At 38.9% G+C, this 20,382-nt stretch overlaps 1 protein-coding gene and 1 pseudogene across 1 annotated transcript; one reads left to right on the forward strand and one right to left on the reverse strand.

Moving 5' to 3' along the window:
- Positions 1 to 328: 328 nt before the first annotated feature.
- LOC121449287 overlaps positions 329 to 20,382 on the reverse strand; it is an 81,375-nt pseudogene continuing 61,321 nt past the window's right edge.
- On the forward strand, positions 15,108 to 15,435 carry LOC121449231 (humanin-like 13). The gene has a single exon (XM_041653535.1). The coding sequence runs from the start codon at positions 15,319 to 15,321 to the stop codon at positions 15,433 to 15,435; it is 117 nt and encodes a 38-aa protein (XP_041509469.1). The 5' UTR covers positions 15,108 to 15,318.

The following is a 20,382-nucleotide window of genomic DNA, read 5'->3' on the forward strand; positions in this document are numbered from 1 at the left end:
TTTTTAAAGATTAACTATATGTGTCTTAGCACACGTGACTCATGCACACATGCAGTTGCTGTGGAGGGCAGGAAAGGACACTGGGGCTAGACCTTGAGCCAGCTGACTTAGGTGTTGGGAACAGTCCTCAGCAAGGGTAAAATATTTATTAACTACTGAGCCACCTCTAACCTCCACCCCCAATGGATAACTTTAAAGGAATGATATTTTATATCATCATTTCCAACATACACATATATGTTTTTCAAAATATATGTATGTGTATGAAATGAGTCCCCGTAAAAGATCTGTGTGTGTCAGTGCCACATCAGACTGGGCTAATTTCGTGTTAGTCATCACTGCCTTCATCTTCATCGTCAGCTTCTTCATTCTCCTCAGCTGAAAGTACAGTGACCTCTTGTGAGGCCCTGGAACCCTATTCCTCACTCACACTGGGATCATCCATTTCTGTAATTTCCGGTCCACTGGGGTATTCCTGCTAGACTGGTGGCAGGCCTGGGGTGTGTAATTCTCCATAGCCTATGTAGATGTTTTCAATCTGCTTGTTTGTGAAAAGAGAATAATATCATGTCTCTTTAGAAAGGTTGACCCCTTTATACTAATAAGGGCTTTAAAAAAAACAGGGCATTTAAACTGCCATAGTGAAATAGTCCCCAGTAATTCATCAACTACTGGGAATTATTTTTTTACTAAACTGCTAAGTCAGTTATGAAAAACAGAGCCAGGAGGCTGGAGAGATGACTCAGAGGTTAAGTTCATTGGCTGTTTTTTCAGAGGACCTGGGTTCTATTCCCAGCATAGCAGCTTACAACTGTCTTTGACTCATTTCCAGTGGATCTGTAATCCACATACAAATGTGCATAAATTAATATAAAAAAACAGTCCAGTACATGGAGTAGGATCAAAATCTAGTGCCATTGTCCTTGACTTCTTTGCAGCCCTCATTGTCTGCCATGTTCAGAGAGTCCAGTTTTATCCCATACTTTTTCAGTCCCAGTCCAGCTGGCCTTGGTGAGCTCCCAATAGATCAGCCCCACTGTCTCAGTGGGTGGGTGCACCCCTCGCGGTCCTGACTTCCTTGCTCATGTTCTCCCTCCTTCTGCTCCTCATTTGGACCTTGGGAGCTCAGTCCAGTGCTCCAATGTGAGTCTCTGTCTCTATCTCCATCCATCGCCAGATGAAGGTGCCCACACTCTGGTTCTGGTTCTGGCCTGGTTCTGGGGACAAGGCCTCTCAACCCATGGAGCTTCCTTCCTGATAACCATGTTCTTTCTTTATCTCTGTGTTTTTAAAGTAACAAAGTGAGTTACTAGGGGAGTTTTGGACAGACATCTTAGGAGGAACTGGAAACCAAGGTCAGCCTCTTGGGCTGTCAGCAATGCCAGTGTGTCCAGCTCCTGGAAAATTTACTATCAGGGCTTGGGGGTCACCACACACTGTGCCTCATGTCACAGGTCTCCTGGCACCACTGGGGGACACTGCCCATGCTCTTTCCTTACAGATTTTGTGTGTGTATCTATGTGGAACATACATATGCAAGATATTCATTAGTATGGCTATAGGATTGGGCCATTTCAGGCTCTCTCTCCTCAGCTGCCCAAGGACCTAGCTGGGGACATCTCTCTGGACCCCTGGGAATCCCTCTAGAGTCAAGACTCTTGCCAAACCTAAGATGATTCCCTTAATTAAGATATATATTTCCCTACTCCCATATCCACCCTTTCTTTATCTCAACCATCCCATTCCCCCAAGCTCTCCCCATTCTCCCCTTTTCACTTTTCTCTCCCCATTTCCCCTTTCACCCATCCTACCCTACCCCCAGTTCCCAATTTTTGCCCAGCAATCTTGCCTACTTCCAATATCCAGGAGGATAACTATACGTTTTCTTTGGGCTCACCTTCTTATTGAGCTTCTCTAGGATCGCAAATTATAGGCTCAATGTTCTTTATTTATGGCTAACAACCAATTATGAGTGAATATATCCCATGTTCATCTTTTTGGGTCTGGGTTACCTAACTCAGGATAGTGTTTTCTATTTCTATCCATTTGCATGCAAAATTGAAGATGTCATTATTTTTTTACCGCTGAGTAGTACTCTAATATATATATATATATATATATATATATATATATATATATATATATATTCCACACTTTCTTCATCCATTAATCCATTGAGGGGATCTAGGTTGTTTCCAGGTTCTGGCTATTACAAATAATGCTACTATGAACATAGTTGAACAAATACTTTTGATCCTACTGCATATACTGGCTTTGTGGGAGCCTAGCCTGTTTGGATGCTCACCTTCCTAGACCTGGATGGAGGGGGGAGTACCTTGGACTTCCCACAGGGCAGGGAACCCTAACTGCTCTCCAGACTGGAAAGGAAAGGGGAGGGGAGTGACAGTGGAGAGTGGGCGGAGGGGGAGGGTAAAGGGAGGCGGGGAGGAGGCAGAAATTTTAAATTAAAAAAAAGAGCAGGGAAGTATATATCTTAATTAAGGGAGCCATTTTAGGGTTGGCAAGAGTCTTGATTCTAGAGGGGCTCCCAGGTGTCCAGGGAGATGTCCCAGTTAGTTCCTTGGGCAGCTGAGGAGAGAGAGCCTGAAATGGCTCGATCCTATAGCCATACTAATGAATATCTTGCATATCACCATAGAACCTTCATCTGGCCATGGATGGAGATAGAGACAGAGATTCACATTGGAGCACAGGACTGAGCTCCCAAGGTCCAAATGAGGAGCAGAAGTGATAAAGATAACTTTATCACTACAATCATCAACATAAAACCACCAGCCGTAACACAATATCAAACTCCCTTATTCGTCTGATCAGTACTTACTACTGCTGTACTTTTACTTCTCTCTCTCCCTGTTCTAGCCGCAGGAATTACAATACTTCTTACAGACCGTAACTTGAATACTACTTTCTTCGACCCAGCTGGGGGAGGCGACCCTATTCTCTATCAACACCTATTCTGATTCTTCGGACACCCAGAAGTATACATTCTTATTCTCCCTGGTTTCGGCATTATCTCCCACATCGTAACCTACTATTCAGGTAAAAAAGAACCATTCGGGTATATGGGTATAGTCTGAGCTATAATATCCATTGGATTCCTAGGATTTATCGTTTGAGCTCATCATATATTCACAGTAGGACTTGACGTAGATACACGAGCCTACTTTACATCAGCCACAATAATCATCGCCATTCCTACAGGAGTAAAAGTCTTTAGCTGACTGGCAACCTTACACGGAGGTAACATCAAATGATCCCCCGCAATACTATGAGCACTAGGATTTATTTTCCTATTCACAGTTGGAGGACTCACAGGTATTGTACTATCCAACTCCTCCTTAGATATTGTTCTTCATGACACATATTATGTAGTTGCCCATTTTCACTATGTTCTTTCCATAGGTGCTGTATTTGCCATTAGCTGGATTTGTTCACTGATTCCCCCTATTCACAGGGTATACACTAGACGACATGTGAGCTAAAACTAACTTCGCCATTATATTCGTAGGAGTAAACATGACATTCTTCCCACAGCATTTCCTTGGCCTATCAGGCATACCACGACGCTATTCAGACTATCCAGATGCTTATACAACATGAAATACAGTATCATCTATAGGATCCTTTATCTCACTAACAGCAGTTCTAATTATAATCTTTATAATCTGAGAGGCCTTCGCTTCCAAGCGAGAAGTACTTTATGTAGAGCATACTTCCACAAATCTAGAATGACTTCACGGTTGTCCCCCACCATACCACACATTTGAAGAACCAACTTTTGTCAAAGTAAAATAAGAAAGGAAGGATTCGAACCCCCTAAAACTGGTTTCAAGCCAGCACCATAACCTCTATGTCTTTCTCGATGAGATATTAGTAAATAAATTACATAACTTTGTCAAAGTTAAATTATAGACTAAACTCTCTATATCTTATATGGCTTACCCATTCCAACTAGGCTTACAAGATGCGTCCTCACCTATTATAGAAGAATTAATAAACTTTCATGATCATACACTTATAATCGTATTCCTAATTAGCTCCTTAGTCCTTTATATTATTACTCTCATACTTACAACAAAACTTACTCATACTTGCACTATAGACGCTCAAGAAGTAGAAACTATCTGAACCATTCTGCCCGCTGTAATTCTTATTCTAATTGCTCTTCCCTCCTTACGAATCTTATACATAATAGATGAAATTAACAACCCAACCCTTACAGTAAAGACAATAGGCCACCAATGATACTGAAGCTACGAATATACAGACTAGGAAGATCTCTGCTTCGACTCGTACGTAATTCCAACTACTGATTTAAAGCCAGGAGAACTTCGCCTACTAGAAGTAGACAATCGAGTAGTCCTACCTATAGAACTACCAATTCGGATACTAATCTCGTCTGAAGACGTACTTCATTCATGAGCTGTTCCCTCATTAGGATTAAAAACAGATGCTATCCCAGGGCGACTAAACCAGGCAACTATCTCATCCAATCGTCCTGGACTATTCTACGGGCAATGCTCAGAAATTTGTGGATCTAACCATAGTTTTATGCCTATTGTACTTGAAATAGTTCCCCTAAAAAACTTTGAAGACTGATCTTTATCAATAATCTAATTACATTACGAAGCTTAGAGCGTTAACCTTTTAAGTTAAAGTTAGAGATGGTAAGTCTCCGTAATGAATGCCACAACTGGACACATCTACATGATTTATCACTGTGCTATCAACTACAATCACATTATTTATACTTATACAACTAAAAATTTCACTTCACAACTTCCCACAAACCCCATCAGTAAAATCAGTTAAACTTATAAAAACAAACAATCCCTGAGAATCAAAATGAACGAAAATCTATTCGCCTCTTTCATTACCCCTACAATAATAGGGCTACCTATTGTCGTGCTTATTATTATACGTCCATCGATTCTTATAACTTCCTCTAAACGATTAGTCGCAAACCGCTTACACTCATTCCAACAATGACTAATTAAACTTATCATTAAAAAATAATATTAATTCACTCGCCAAAAGGACAAACATGAGCACTAATATTAGTATCTCTAATTATATTTATTGGCTCAACCAACCTCTTAGGACTCCTACCACATACATTTACCCTAACTACACAATTATCAACAAATCTAGGCATAGCAATTCCACTATGAGCTGGAGCTGTAATCCTAGGCTTTCGCCATAAACTAAAAGCTTCATTAGCCCACTTTCTGCCTCAAGGAACCCCCATTTCCCTTATTCCTATACTAATTATTATCGAAACAATCAGCTTATTTATTCAACCTATAGCCCTAGCAGTCCGTTTAACAGCTAATATTACTGCAGGTCACTTGTTAATTCACTTAATCGGTGGGGCTACTCTAGTTCTTACAAGCATCAGCCCACCAACAGCCACAATCACATTTATTATCCTGGCTCTTCTTACTATTCTAGAGTTTGCCATAGCCCTAATTCAAGCCTACGTATTCACCCTATTAGTAAGCCTCTATCTACATGATAATACCTAATGACCCACCAAACTCATGCTTTCCATATAGTTAACCCAAGTCCATGACCCCTGACAGGAGCTTTCTCTGCCCTTCTGCTAACCTCAGGTTTAGTTATATGACTTCACTACAGTTCATATATCCTTCTATCCCTAGGACTCCTAGGTAATACACTCACTATATATCAATGATGACGTGATGTAATCCGAGAAGGTACTTATCAAGGGCATCATACACCAGTTGTACAAAAAGGCCTACGCTACGGAATAATCTTATTTATCGTTTCCGAAGTATTCTTCTTCGCAGGCTTCTTCTGAGCATTCTATCACTCAAGCCTAGTTCCAACCCATGACCTTGGAGGGTGCTGACCACCAACAGGAATTACACCCCTTAATCCTCTAGAAGTCCCACTCCTTAATACATCAGTTCTACTAGCATCAGGAGTATCTATCACATGAGCTCACCATAGTTTAATAGAAGGAAAACGAAGTAACATAAATCAAGCCCTATTTATCACAATTATATTAGGAGTCTATTTTACCATTCTACAAGCCTCAGAATACTTCGAAACCCCATTCTCCATCTCAGATGGAATTTATGGATCAACATTCTTTATGGCAACCGGATTCCACGGCCTCCACGTAATTATTGGCTCTACCTTCCTAATTATTTGCCTACTACGACAATTAAAATATCACTTTACATCTAAACACCATTTTGGATTCGAAGCAGCAGCATGATATTGACACTTCGTAGACGTAGTATGACTATTCCTATATGTATCCATCTATTGATGAGGATCTTACTTTCTTAGTATAATTAGTACATCTGACTTCCAATCAGTTAGTTCTAGAGTAACCTAGAAGAAAGTAATTAACATAATACTTATCTTATTAGTAAACATCACTCTAGCCATTGTCTTAATTTCTGTAGCCTTTTGACTCCCCCACCTTAACACCTGTACTGAAAAAGCCAACCCATATGAATGCGGATTCGATCCAATAAGCTCTGCTCGACTACCCTTCTCAATAAAATTCTTTCTAGTAGCAATTACCTTCCTACTCTTTGATCTTGAAATCGCACTACTTCTTCCACTACCCTGGGCAATACAATTTCCCAATATAAGTATACCAACAATCATAGCATTTATTCTTATCACAATTTTAGCCCTAGGTCTAGCCTACGAATGAACACAAAAAGGCTTAGAATGAACAGAATAATTGGTAATTAGTTTAATTAAAATTAATGATTTCGACTCATTAGATTATGATGGTATCATAATTACCAAAAAATGACGCCTGCCGTACTTAACATTACCCTAGCCTTTTCTTTCTCTTTACTAGGGACACTCATATTTCGATCACACCTTATATCCACTCTACTCTGCCTAGAAGGCATAATGCTGTCCCTCTTTATCTTAGCCACTATTACACCCTTAAATACCCACTCAATAATCATATTTCCTATCCCTATCATTATCTTAGTATTTGCCACCTGCGAAGCAGCTGTTGGATTAGCCCTACTAGCAAAAATCTCAAACACCTATGGCTCTGATTTCGTTCACAATCTAAATCTTCTACAATGTTAAAAATTATCTTCCCATCATTCATGCTACTCCCTCTAACCTGACTTTCAAGCAATAAAAAAGTATGAGTCAACGTAACAGCCTACAGCCTCCTAATTAACTTAATTTCCATTAACCTTTTATGACAAAACAACGAAAACAACCTCAGTTTTTCTACCATATTCTCCGCAGATCCCCTATCAGCTCCACTTCTAGTCCTAACAACCTGACTTCTTCCACTAACACTCCTAGCCAGCCAAAATCATATTAAAAAAGAATCTGAACACAATAAAAAACTATATATTTCCTTACTAATTTGTCTTCAAGTCCTACTTACTATAACATTTTCTGCCAATGAACTTATCATATTTTACATTTTATTTGAAGCTACCCTAATCCCAACTCTTATTATCATTACACGATGAGGAAATCAGACGGAACGTCTTAATGCAGGAATCTACTTCCTATTCTACACCCTAGTAGGATCAATCCCTCTATTAATTGCTCTGATCTATATTCAAAACTCAATAGGAACATTAAACTTCATCCTAATAACACTAAACTCTTCACCCATCAACCAAACATGATCCAACAATATTCTGTGATTAGCCTGCATTATAGCCTTTATAGTTAAAATACCTCTCTACGGAGTCCATCTCTGACTCCCCAAAGCCCATGTCGAAGCTCCTATCGCAGGATCAATAATTCTAGCAGCTATTCTACTAAAACTAGGTGGATACGGTATAATACGTATCTCTACAATTTTAGACCCAGTAACCAAATACATAGCCTACCCATTTATTCTCTTATCCCTATGAGGAATAATCATAACTAGCTCCATCTGTCTACGACAAACAGACCTTAAATCTCTCATCGCTTACTCCTCAGTTAGCCATATAGCTCTAGTTATCGCCGCTATCATAATCCAAACTCCATGAAGTTTTATAGGCGCCACAGCACTAATAATTGCTCACGGCCTAACCTCCTCCCTACTATTCTGCCTAGCTAATACAAACTACGAACGTATCCACAGCCGAACAATAATTATAGCCCGAGGCCTACAAATGCTATTCCCTCTAATAGCTACATGATGAATTTTAGCAAGCCTAGCTAACCTTGCTCTACCACCAACAATTAATCTAATAGGAGAATTAATAATCACAACCTCTATATTCTCCTGATCTAATCCATCCATTATCCTCCTAGGAGTAAATATCCTTATCACTTCCCTCTACTCAATTTACATAATTGTTACTACACAACGAGGCAAACTAACTAATGATATAAACAACCTACAACCTTCATATACACAAGAATCCACACTCATAGCCCTACATATTCTACCACTCATCTTACTCACCATCAATCCTAAACTAATTATAGGCCCCACACTATGTTAATATAGTTTAAAAAAAAACACCAGACTGTGAATCTGAAGATAGGATATGAATATCCTTATTTACCAAGAAAGTATGCAAGAGCTGCTAACTCATGCTACCGTACTTAAACATACGGCTTTCTTACTTTTATAGGATAGAAGTAATCCGTTGGTCTTAGGAGCCAAAAACTTGGTGCAACTCCAAATGAAAGTAATAAACATTATCACATCCTCTATCTTTCTTATCCTCGCACTTCTAATCTTCCCCATAATCATCTCATTCACTAACATAACAAAACAAATCAACTTCCCCAATTACGTAACCTCATGCATCAAATCTGCATTTTTCATTAGCCTTATTCCCCTGTCTTCCTTCTTCAACTCTGGCGCAGAACTTATAATCACAAACTGACAGTGAGTCACTATTGGTTCTATTAAACTATCATTGAGCCTAAAATTTGATTTCTTCTCAGTTATCTTCCTGCCAGTAGCCCTGTACGTCACATGATCAATTATAGAATTCTCTACATGATATATACACTCAGACCCTAACCTAAGTCGATTTATCAAATATCTTCTAACTTTTTTAATTACTATAATTATCCTAACCACTGCCAATAACCTATTTCAACTTTTCATTGGCTGGGAAGGTGTAGGAATTATATCATTCTTACTTATTGGTTGATGGTATGGACGAGCTGATGCAAACACTGCCGCTCTACAGGCTATCTTATACAATCGTATTGGTGATATCGGCCTAATACTAGCAATAGCTTGATTCTGTACAAAAACTAACTCATGAGAACTTCAACAAATCTTCATCATAGATGACCCCAATACTATCCCCCTTATAGGACTCCTTCTAGCAGCTACAGGAAAATCAGCCCAATTCGGACTCCACCCATGACTACCCTCAGCCATAGAAGGTCCAACTCCTGTTTCAGCTTTACTCCACTCAAGCACTATAGTTGTTGCAGGAGTATTTCTATTAATCCGATTCCACCCACTTATCTCTAATAACAATCTCATCCTAACAAGCATACTATGCCTAGGTTCTATGACTACCCTATTTACAGCTATCTGCGCACTTACCCAAAACGATATTAAAAAATTGTAGCCTTCTCAACATCAAGTCAACTAGGGTTAATAATAGTCACTCTAGGTATTAACCAACCTCACCTAGCTTTTCTTCACATCTGCACCCACGCATTCTTTAAAGCTATGTTATTCATATGTGCAGGATCTATTATTCATAGCCTCAATGACGAACAAGACATCCGAAAAATAGGAGGGCTAGCAAAAACTATACCATTTACATCTTCCTGCTTAACAATCGGAAGCTTAGCCTTAACAGGAACACCATTTCTCACAGGATTTTACTCTAAAGACCTAATCATCGAAGCAGCCAATACCTGCTATACCAACGCCTGAGCCCTATTAATTACATTAGTAGCCACCTCTATAACAGCCGTTTACAGCATACGAATCATTTATTTCGCCCTTATGACTAAACCTCGCTTTCCTCCCACAATTATTATTAATGAAAATAACCCGCTACTAATCAACCCAATAAAACGACTAGCATTAGGAAGTATCCTAGCAGGATTTTTTATCTCATACAACATCCCACCCACAACTGTTCAAGTAATAACCATACCTTGATATCTAAAAATTACAGCTCTAATAGCCACCATTGCAGGATTTATAATCGCACTAGAACTAAACAATCTAACAAGCAATCTCTCACCAACAAAACCTTCACCAATAAATTCATTCTCAAATTCTCTAGGCTATTTCCCAACAATTATACATCGACTGTTACCCCTAAAATCACTTAACACTAGTTTCAAAACAGCCCTAACAACACTAGACCTGATCTGACTAGAAAAAGCAATCCCAAAAGTTACTTCCACCATTCATATACTAACTTCTTCTACACTAAGCACCCAAAAAGGGATAGTGAAATTATATTTCCTCTCATTCCTAATTACACTAATTTGTATCCCTGTAGTTTTACTCACTTAATTTCCATGAGTAATCTCAATAATAATAAAAACTCCTATAAATAAAGTTCAACCAGAAACAACTATTAATCATGCAGAGCAACTATATAAAGCAGCTACACCTGCACCCCCTTCACCCATTAATCCCAATCCATCACCATCATAAATTGCCCACCCCCCTATACTATTAAACTCTAACATTAATTCTACACCTTCATAATATTTACTCACAAATAATATAGCTACCTCTATAAAAATACTTATAAATAAAATCCCAATTGTCAGTCAACTAGACACTCATGCTTCAGGATAATCTTCCGCAGATATAGCAGTAGTATAACCAAACACAACTAATATTCCCCCTAAATAAATTAAAAATACCATTAAACCTAAAAACGAACCCCCAAACCCTAACACAGCTAAACAACCTGAACACCCACTAGCAATTAAACACAACCCACCATAAATAGGAGAAGGCTTCAAAGAAGTACCTAAACAACCTACCGCAATTACTAAACTTAAAAAATAAATTAATTCTGTCATAATTCCTACATAGACTTTAACTATGACCAATGACATGAAAAATCATCGTTGTTATTCAACTATAGAAACATCTAATGACAATCATCCGAAAAAAACATCCACTAATCAAAATCATTAACCACTCATTCATTGATCTCCCAGCCCCATCAAACATCTCATCATGATGGAACATTGGATCTCTACTAGGACTTTGCCTTATTATCCAAATTCTTACAGGACTGTTCCTAGCCATACATTATACATCAGATACAGCAACAACATTCTCATCAGTAGCCCATATCTGTCGAGACGTGAACTACGGATGACTAATCCGATATATACACGCTAACGGAGCTTCCATATTCTTTATTTGTCTATTCCTACATGTAGGACGCGGGGTCTACTATGGCTCTTATAATATAATCGAAACATGAAATATAGGAATTATCCTATTATTCGCCGTAATAGCAACAGCATTCATAGGCTATGTACTTCCATGAGGACAAATATCACTCTGAGGGGCCACAGTAATTACAAATCTACTATCAGCCATCCCTTATATTGGCACAACACTCGTAGAATGAATCTGAGGTGGTTTCTCAGTAGATAAAGCTACCCTTACACGATTCTTTGCCTTTCACTTTATCCTGCCCTTTATTATTACCGCCTTAGTACTAGTCCACCTATTATTTCTACACGAAACTGGATCAAACAACCCAACCGGCTTGAACTCAGACGCAGATAAAATCCCATTTCACCCTTACTACACAATCAAAGACTTTTTAGGAGTCCTTATCCTATTGATAGCTTTCATAATTTTAACTTTATTTTTCCCAGATATTCTCGGAGACCCTGATAATTATACTCCTGCAAATCCACTCAATACTCCACCACACATTAAACCAGAATGATATTTTCTCTTCGCCTATGCCATTTTACGATCTATTCCCAACAAACTAGGCGGTGTCTTAGCATTAATCTTATCAATCCTAATTCTAGCCTTCATACCACTACTCCACACCTCAAAACAACGAGCACTTACCTTTCGCCCAATCACACAAACTATATACTGAATCTTAGTAGCGGACCTCCTTATCCTCACATGAATCGGCGGTCAACCAGTTGAATACCCATTCATCATCATTGGACAAACAGCTTCAATTGCCTACTTTACTATTATCGTAATCCTTATACCAATCGCAGGTATAATTGAAAACAACATCCTAGATCTAGATTAAATGTCCTGATAGTATAAACATTACACTGGTCTTGTAAACCAGAAATGAAAAAAATTTTTCTCAGGACATCAAGAAGGAAGGACTACTCCCCCACCGTCAGCACCCAAAGCTGACATTCTGTTTAAACTACTTCTTGTACATAAATTTATTTAACACATAATACATTTATGTATATCGTACATTAATTTATATGCCCCTAGCATATAAGCATGTACTATATATTAATTATACAAGACATTAAATTCTTAATCAACATTAATTATATAAACCATAACTATTAAGATCAACTATTTAATTAATGCTTCTCATACATAACTGCAAGACTCCCCATACCCCATTAAGTCATAAACCTTTCTCATCCATACGACTATCCTTTTCCTCATTTGATCTATTAATCTTCCATCCTCCGTGAAACCAGCAACCCGCCCACCTTATGCCTCTCTCCTCGCTCCGGGCCCATTTTAACTTGGGGGTTACTAATGTGAAACTTTATCAGGCATCTGGTTCTTACCTCAGGGCCATACAATGCTTTATCGTCCATATGTTCCCCTTAAATAAGACATCTCGATGGTACGGGTCTAATCAGCCCACGCCTGTCATAACTGTAATCCCGGGCAGTTGGTATCTTTTATTTTCGGTATGCTCCGCCTCCCCATAGCCGTCAAGGCATGAAGTTCAACTTACCTTGTAGACGAACTTATCATTCAAGTGTCATTTATCCTCATACGTTCCCCATCAGCATATTAATTAATTGGACCGGGACATATAAATAAGTCGTATTAACCATGCAAATGTTTTTCTCCCATAACAACCCCCAAGCGCATATTTTTCATGCTTGTTAGACATAACTTCTACCTCCCACCTAGCCTCCAAGAACAAGGGACCATTTCCGGGTTCTCGTACATTCGAGTAATCACCCAAATATAGCTTGAAATTTAGTATTGATCAAAAAATAAAAAATAAAAAATCAATACCAAAAAACAAGTCAAAAATCCAAAAATTTTCAAGTACAATTTCAGTATTGATTTTTTTACTCTAGTTAATGTAGCTTATTCAAAGCAAAGCACTGAAAATGCTTAGATGGATGCTAGCATCCCATAAACAATAAAAGGTTTGGTCCTAGCCTTATAATTAGTTGGAGGCAGAATTACACATGCAAATTTCCATAGACCAGTGTCAAATCCCATAGAGTTTCTTTTAACTCTTAGGAGAGGGTATCAAGTACATTCAATAGCTAAAGACACCTTGCCTAGCCACGCCCCCACGGGACCCAGCAGTGATAAAAATTAAGCAATGAACGAAAGTTTGACTAAGCCACGCCTCTTCAAGGGTTGGTAAATTTCGTGCCAGCCACCGCGGTCATACGATTAACCCAAACTAATTATTCTCGGCGTAAAACGTGTTAACAGAGACAAACAAAATAGAATTAAAACCCATCCAATATGTGAAAATTCATCGCTGGACCTAAAACCAATGACAAAAGTAATTCTAACATATCTAATACACGATAGCTAAGATCCAAACTGGGATTAGATACCCCACTATGCTTAGCCCTAAACCTCAATAATTTAGAAACAAAAATATTTGCCTGAGAACTACTGGCCCAGCTTAAAACTCAAAGGACTTGGCAGTACTTTATATCCATCTAGAGGAGCCTGTTCTATAATCGATAAACCCCGTTATACCTTACCACCCCTTGCTAATACAACCTATATACCGCCATCTTCAGCAACCCTAAAAAGGAGCAAAAGTAAGCAAGAGAATCACCATAAAAACGTTAGGTCAAGGTGTAGCCAATGAGGTGGGAAGTAATGGGCTACATTTTCTTATTAAGAACATTACGCTACCCTTTATGAAACTAAAGGACAAAGGAGGATTTAGTAGTAAATTAAGAATAGAGAGCTTAATTGAATCGAGCAATGAAGTACGTACACACCGCCCGTCACCCTCCTCAAACTAAATAAGCAAGAACTATACATAATTTTATCAAACTTTTACGAGAGGAGATAAGTCGTAACAAGGTAAGCATACTGGAAAGTGTGCTTGGAACAATCATGACGTAGCTTAACAACAAAAGCATCTGGCCTACACCCAGAAGACTCCACAACCAATGGACATCATGAACCAAGCCTAGCCCTAACAAACTCTACATTCAACTATAAATCTTAATAAAACAAACCATTTGATAAAATGATAGTATTGGAGAAAGAAATCTATCTCAGGAGCTATAGAGAAAGTACTGCAAGGGAAAGATGAAAGAACACTTAAAAGTAAAAATAAGCAAAGATTAAACCTTGTACCTTTTGCATAATGAGTTAACTAGAAAAAAATCTAACTAAGAGACCTTAAGCTAGATACCCCGAAACCAAACGAGCTACCTAAGAGCAGTACAAAGAACCAACCCGTCTATGTAGCAAAATAGTGGGATGACTCCTAGGTAGGGGTGAAAAGCCTACCGAGCTTGGTGATAGCTGGTTACCCGATAAAGAATTTCAGTTCAACTTTAAGATTACCATAAGAAATATCAATTAAAATGTAATCTTAAATTTTAGCCTAAAGAGGGACAGCTCTTTAGGAATGGAAACAACCTTGTATAGTGAATAAATCTTATACACTAAGACCATTGTTGGCCTAGAAGCAGCCACCAATAAAGAAAGCGTTAAAGCTCAACACTATGAACTTCTTAATCTCAAAAACCACAATGAATTCCTATTATACTAATCGGGTCAATCTATAATTATATAGATGAGATACTGTTAACATGAGTAACAAGAACATAGTTCTCCAAGCACAAGCCTATAACAACCCGGATAACCATTGTTAGTTAACATCAACAGGCCAAAACACCACTAATAAAGCTAACCTGCATCTAAAATGTTAATCCAACACAGGCGTGCTACAAGGAAAGATTAAAAGAAGTAAAAGGAACTCGGCAAACAAGAATCCCGCCTGTTTACCAAAAACATCACCTCTAGCATAAAAAGTATTAGAGGCACTGCCTGCCCAGTGACAAACGTTCAACGGCCGCGGTATCCTGACCGTGCAAAGGTAGCATAATCACTTGTTCCTTAATTGGGGACTGGAATGAATGGCCTCACGAGGATTCAACTGTCTCTTACCTCTAATCAGTGAAATTGACCTCTCCGTGAAGAGGCGGGGATACTATAATAAGACGAGAAGACCCTATGGAGCTTTAATTTCCTGACTTACTTAATCAATTAGCAACCCTAAAGGAACAAAAAAAAAAAAGAAATAAGTCAGTAATTTTGGTTGGGGTGACCTCGGAGAATAAAAAAACCTCCGAATGATTTTAACTAAGACCTACAAGTCAAAGTATCAGAAAATCCAATTGACCCAATATATTTGATCAACGGACCAAGTTACCCTACGGATAACAGCGCAATCCTATTCAAGAGTTCATATCGACAATTAGGGTTTACGACCTCGATGTTGGATCAGGACATCCCAATGGTGCAGCAGCTATTAATGGTTCGTTTGTTCAACGATTAAAGTCCTACGTGATCTGAGTTCAGACCGGAGCAATCCAGGTCGGTTTCTATCTATTAACTATTTCTCCCAGTACGAAAGGATAAGAGAAATGTGGCCTCCTTAACACAAGTGTCTTAGAACTAATATATGAAATTATCTCAATTTAGTAAGTTTGTCCAACAGCACCCTAGACAAGGGTTTTATTAGGGTGGCAGAGTCAGGAAATTGCGTAAGATTTAAAACCTTGTCCCCAGAGGTTCAAATCCTCTCCCTAATAGTGTATTTCATTAACATCCTAACACTTCTAATCCCAGTATTAATCGCCATAGCATTCCTTACCTTAGTCGAACGAAAAATTCTAGGTTATATGCAACTACGAAAAGGCCCAAACATCGTAGGACCCTACGGAGTCCTTCAGCCTTTTGCAGACGCTCTAAAATTATTTATTAAAGAGCCATTACGACCCCTAGCCACTTCCACAACCCTATTTATTATCGCTCCCACACTATCCTTATCACTAGCTTTAAGCCTATGAATTCCACTACCCATACCACATCCTCTAGTTAACTTAAACCTAGGAATTCTATTTATTTTAGCCACATCAAGCCTCTCAGTTTACTCTATTCTATGATCAGGATGAGCATCCAACTCTAAATACTCAATATTCGGAGCCCTACGAGCAGTTGCACAAACAATTTCATATGAAGTAACTATAGCAATTATTCTCTTATCCGTCCTCCTAATAAACGGATCCTTCTCGATCCAATCCCTTATCTACACACAAGAAACATTATGACTTCTATTCCCAGCCTGACCATTGGCTATAATATGATTTATCTCAACTCTAGTAGAAACAAATCGAGCCCCATTCGACCTGACAGAAGGGGAATCAGAATTAGTCTCTGGCTTTAACGTAGAGTATGCTGCTGGACCTTTCGCCCTATTCTTCATAGCCGAATATATAAATATTATCCTAATAAATGCTCTTTCAACAATTGTATTTTTAGGCCCATTCCACAACTTAAACAACCCAGAACTCTACACAATAAACTTCATACTAAAAACCCTAATACTTACAGCTTTTTTCCTATGAATTCGAGCCTCCTATCCACGATTTCGATATGACCAACTAATACACCTACTATGAAAAAATTTCCTGCCCCTAACCCTAGCTTTCTGCATATGACACATTTCTATCCCAATTTTCTTAGCAAGAATTCCACCGTACACCTAGAAATATGTCTGAAAAAAGAGTTACTTTGATAGAGTAAATCATAGAGGTTTAAACCCTCTTATTTCTAGAACAATAGGAATTGAACCTATACTTGAGAATCCAAAATTCTCCGTGCTACCCATTACACCCCATTCTAAAAGTAAGGTCAGCTAGTAAAGCTATCGGGCCCATACCCCGAAAATGTTGGTTTAAATCCTTCCCGTACTAATTAACCCAATTACACTTATAATTATCTATACAACCATTATAACAGGACCTATAATCACTATACTAAGCTCAAATTTATTTGTCATATGAATCGGCTTAGAAATAAACTTACTAGCCCTTATTCCACTTATAATTAATAACCCAAATCCACGTTCCACTGAAGCAGCAACCAAATATTTCCTCACACAAGCAACCGCCTCAATAATTCTTCTACTATCTATTCTTCTAAACTTCAAACAATTAGGGTTATGAACATTTCAACCCGAAACTAACAACACAATCATAACTATAACCTTTATTTCCCTAGCAATCAAACTAGGACTGGCCCCCTTTCACTCATGACTACCAGAAGTCACACAAGGTATTAAACTTAACGTTGGACTAATTCTTCTAACTTGACAAAAAATTGCCCCACTATCTATTTTATTACAATTCTACGAACTAATTAACCCCAACCTTCTGATCCTATCAGCCATTATCTCAGTATTAATTGGAGCATGAAATGGACTCAACCAAACACAAACACGAAAAATCCTAGCCTACTCATCCATCGCCCACATAGGATGGATAGTCTCCATCTTGCCATATAACCCATCACTAACAACCCTATATCTCCTAATCTACATTATTATAACCATCCCCATATTCCTTATCTTCCACTCCCACTCATTCACATCAATCACTTCTATATCACTTATGTGAAACAAAATACCAATAGCCCTACCCATAATCTCATTAATTTTATTATCAACAGGAGAACATGAGCAAGGAAGTCAGGACCGCGAGGGGTGCACCCACCCACTGAGACGGTGGGTCTGATCTCTTGGTAGCTCACCAAGGCCAGCTGGACTGGGACTGAAGAATCATGGGATAAAACCGGACTCTCTGAAAATGGCAGACAATGAGGGCTGATGAGAAGCCAAGGACAATGGCACTGGGTTTTGATCCTACTGCATGAGGGGGCCTGGCCTGTTTGGATGCTCACCTTCCTAGACCTGGATGGAGGGGGGAGGACCTTGGACTTTCCACAGGACAGGGAACACTGACTGCTCTTCGGACTGAAGAGGGAGGGGGAAAGGAGTTGGGGGAGGGAGAGAGGAGTGGGGGAGGGGGAGAGGAGTAGGGGGAGGAGGAGGGAAATGGGAGGAGGGGAGGAGGCAGAAATTTTTTCAGTAAAAAGAAAAGAAAAGAAAAAAAAACAGGCCAGATCCTGTCGAAAATGCAGTGTATATCTATACCTTCCTCAAGAAAGGGCCTTCTCCCATTACACAATTATTTAATTTTTTACAGAGATATTCTACAAAATTTGAAAGTTGCTAGCCTTGACTGGATGAAGAATGAGGGTAGCTAAAAGTGATTTGCTATTTTTTCAGGCCAGATCATAGGAAATTGCAGATGTTTTCCCTTGTAGGCCTCACCCCACTTAGGGCATGATGCATAACCAGTCAACACACACCCCTGCCTTGCTAGTGGGAGTTCTAGTCAAGAACTCTGCCCCCAAGCCTTGCCATGCATCCTTAACTTAAGAGCCTTCATCTGCCCCCTAGGCTGTTCATGCATTCCTAACTCAAGAGCCTTTATCTGCTTCCAAGGCTGGTCATGCACCGCTAACTTAAGAGCCTTCATCTGCCCCCTAGGCTGGTTAAGCATTCCTAACTCAAGAGCCTTCTAGGTGTTCTGGTCTGGCTGGAAGGACCCACCCCTACACATGATCCCACCTCCACTTCCATAAAACTTCCTCAGTCTTTTTTCCTGGGGTTCCTTCTCAAAGACATGACCTCATGGTGCCCATATATCAGTGACACACATTTCTGCAAATCCATTTCATCCTTGGAAGAGAATAAGGTGAGGGAAAAAGTCAAAACTGTCTCTTCCTCATGCTATCATGGTAAGTAATTTAATGCTTGGCTTTTACTTGTTTTTTTTTTCAATGCACTGCTTTTTAATTATTTGAAATTTTCACATCATACAATCCGATCACACTCACTTCTCAGTCCTTCCAGGTCTGCCCCCTGACCCTTGTGACCCCCCAATAAATAAAGAATAAAGCCACATGTCCAATTTATGTTGCCCATTTACTCTCTGGAGCTTAGTCAAACTCGCAGTGGCCATTGGTTTTCACTTTTGACTTAACTATGGTTTCTAAATTTTGTCATACAATATATGTCATCCTATTCTTTCCTCCAACCCCTTCCAAATTCCCATGTGTCCAACTCACTCTTCTTTCTTAGAAACAAGGGATCAGACATACACAAAGTGTTTTGTGTTGGCTAGCTAACACCTGATCATGAGGCTTGCTTTAATGGCTAGTCTAACCAAGGTAGCACAGCTTTTACCTACTTATTTGAGCTTTCTGATACCAATTAAGGAAGAAACAAACAAGATAAATGGGACTGTGTTCTTTCTCAGCAAGGTATAAAGGAAGCTGTAATAGTCTCTTGATCCTAATTCCCTTGAAAGTGATCACTTAAATAAAGAATATTTTAAATAACTTTTTTCAAAATGCTCAACAATTTCAGTTGCATCTTAAACTCTCCACTAACTTAATGAGGGAGTGTTGTAAATCCATGCCCAATATAGATAAATGGGATAATTAAGATGAAAAAGTACAACCCTGAATTACTCTAGCTCTGAACTTCATCTTAACTATATTACAAAAGTCATTTTAATAAACCGCACACTATATATCTAACATGCCAAAAGGAGTTAAGACAGGAGTAACATCTGTGATAACATAATTTCCAGAGCCTAAACAATTACAATTGTCAGACACTAAGCAAACCTTTCAATGCCAAATGCTTATATGAATGTACTTTCAGTGAGTCTTGTATTTCTATCTAAAGTTTACCCTGCAAGCTAGGAATACCCAGAGTCATTCCTGTCTGGGATTCAATTCCCAAGTCATGTTATTTATGAATTTCAGCTAAACACATGTCAAAATATATCTGTAATCTTTCTTTACTGGATTGTGACTTTGAATTGAATGGGCTTATGCTTATGCTCAGTACACTACACACAGGACTATCTCTGCCTTGGGTAAATGTATGGGCTCCCTGGACAAAACCATCACCTTCCATCCTTTGGCCAGGGAGGGGCTTTGAATTGGATTTCAATATTTTGCTTACCTGCTGTGGGTGAATAAATCCTTTCCCAGCTTTATGTTTTGGAGGATCTTATTTTGGTTTTGAACTCATCAAAATATAAGCTGTGGAGTTTGGTTAC

Source organism: Microtus oregoni, unplaced genomic scaffold (assembly GCF_018167655.1).
Source record: "Microtus oregoni isolate MIOR12 unplaced genomic scaffold, Mior012 000006F_ref0000085, whole genome shotgun sequence".
Taxonomy (NCBI): Eukaryota; Metazoa; Chordata; class Mammalia; order Rodentia; family Cricetidae; genus Microtus; species Microtus oregoni.

Excerpts from the sequence above, each read along its gene's own strand:
- LOC121449231 (XM_041653535.1), top strand. The coding sequence starts at position 15,319 with ATGGCCTCACGAGGATTCAACTGTCTCTTACCTCTAATCAGTGAAATT.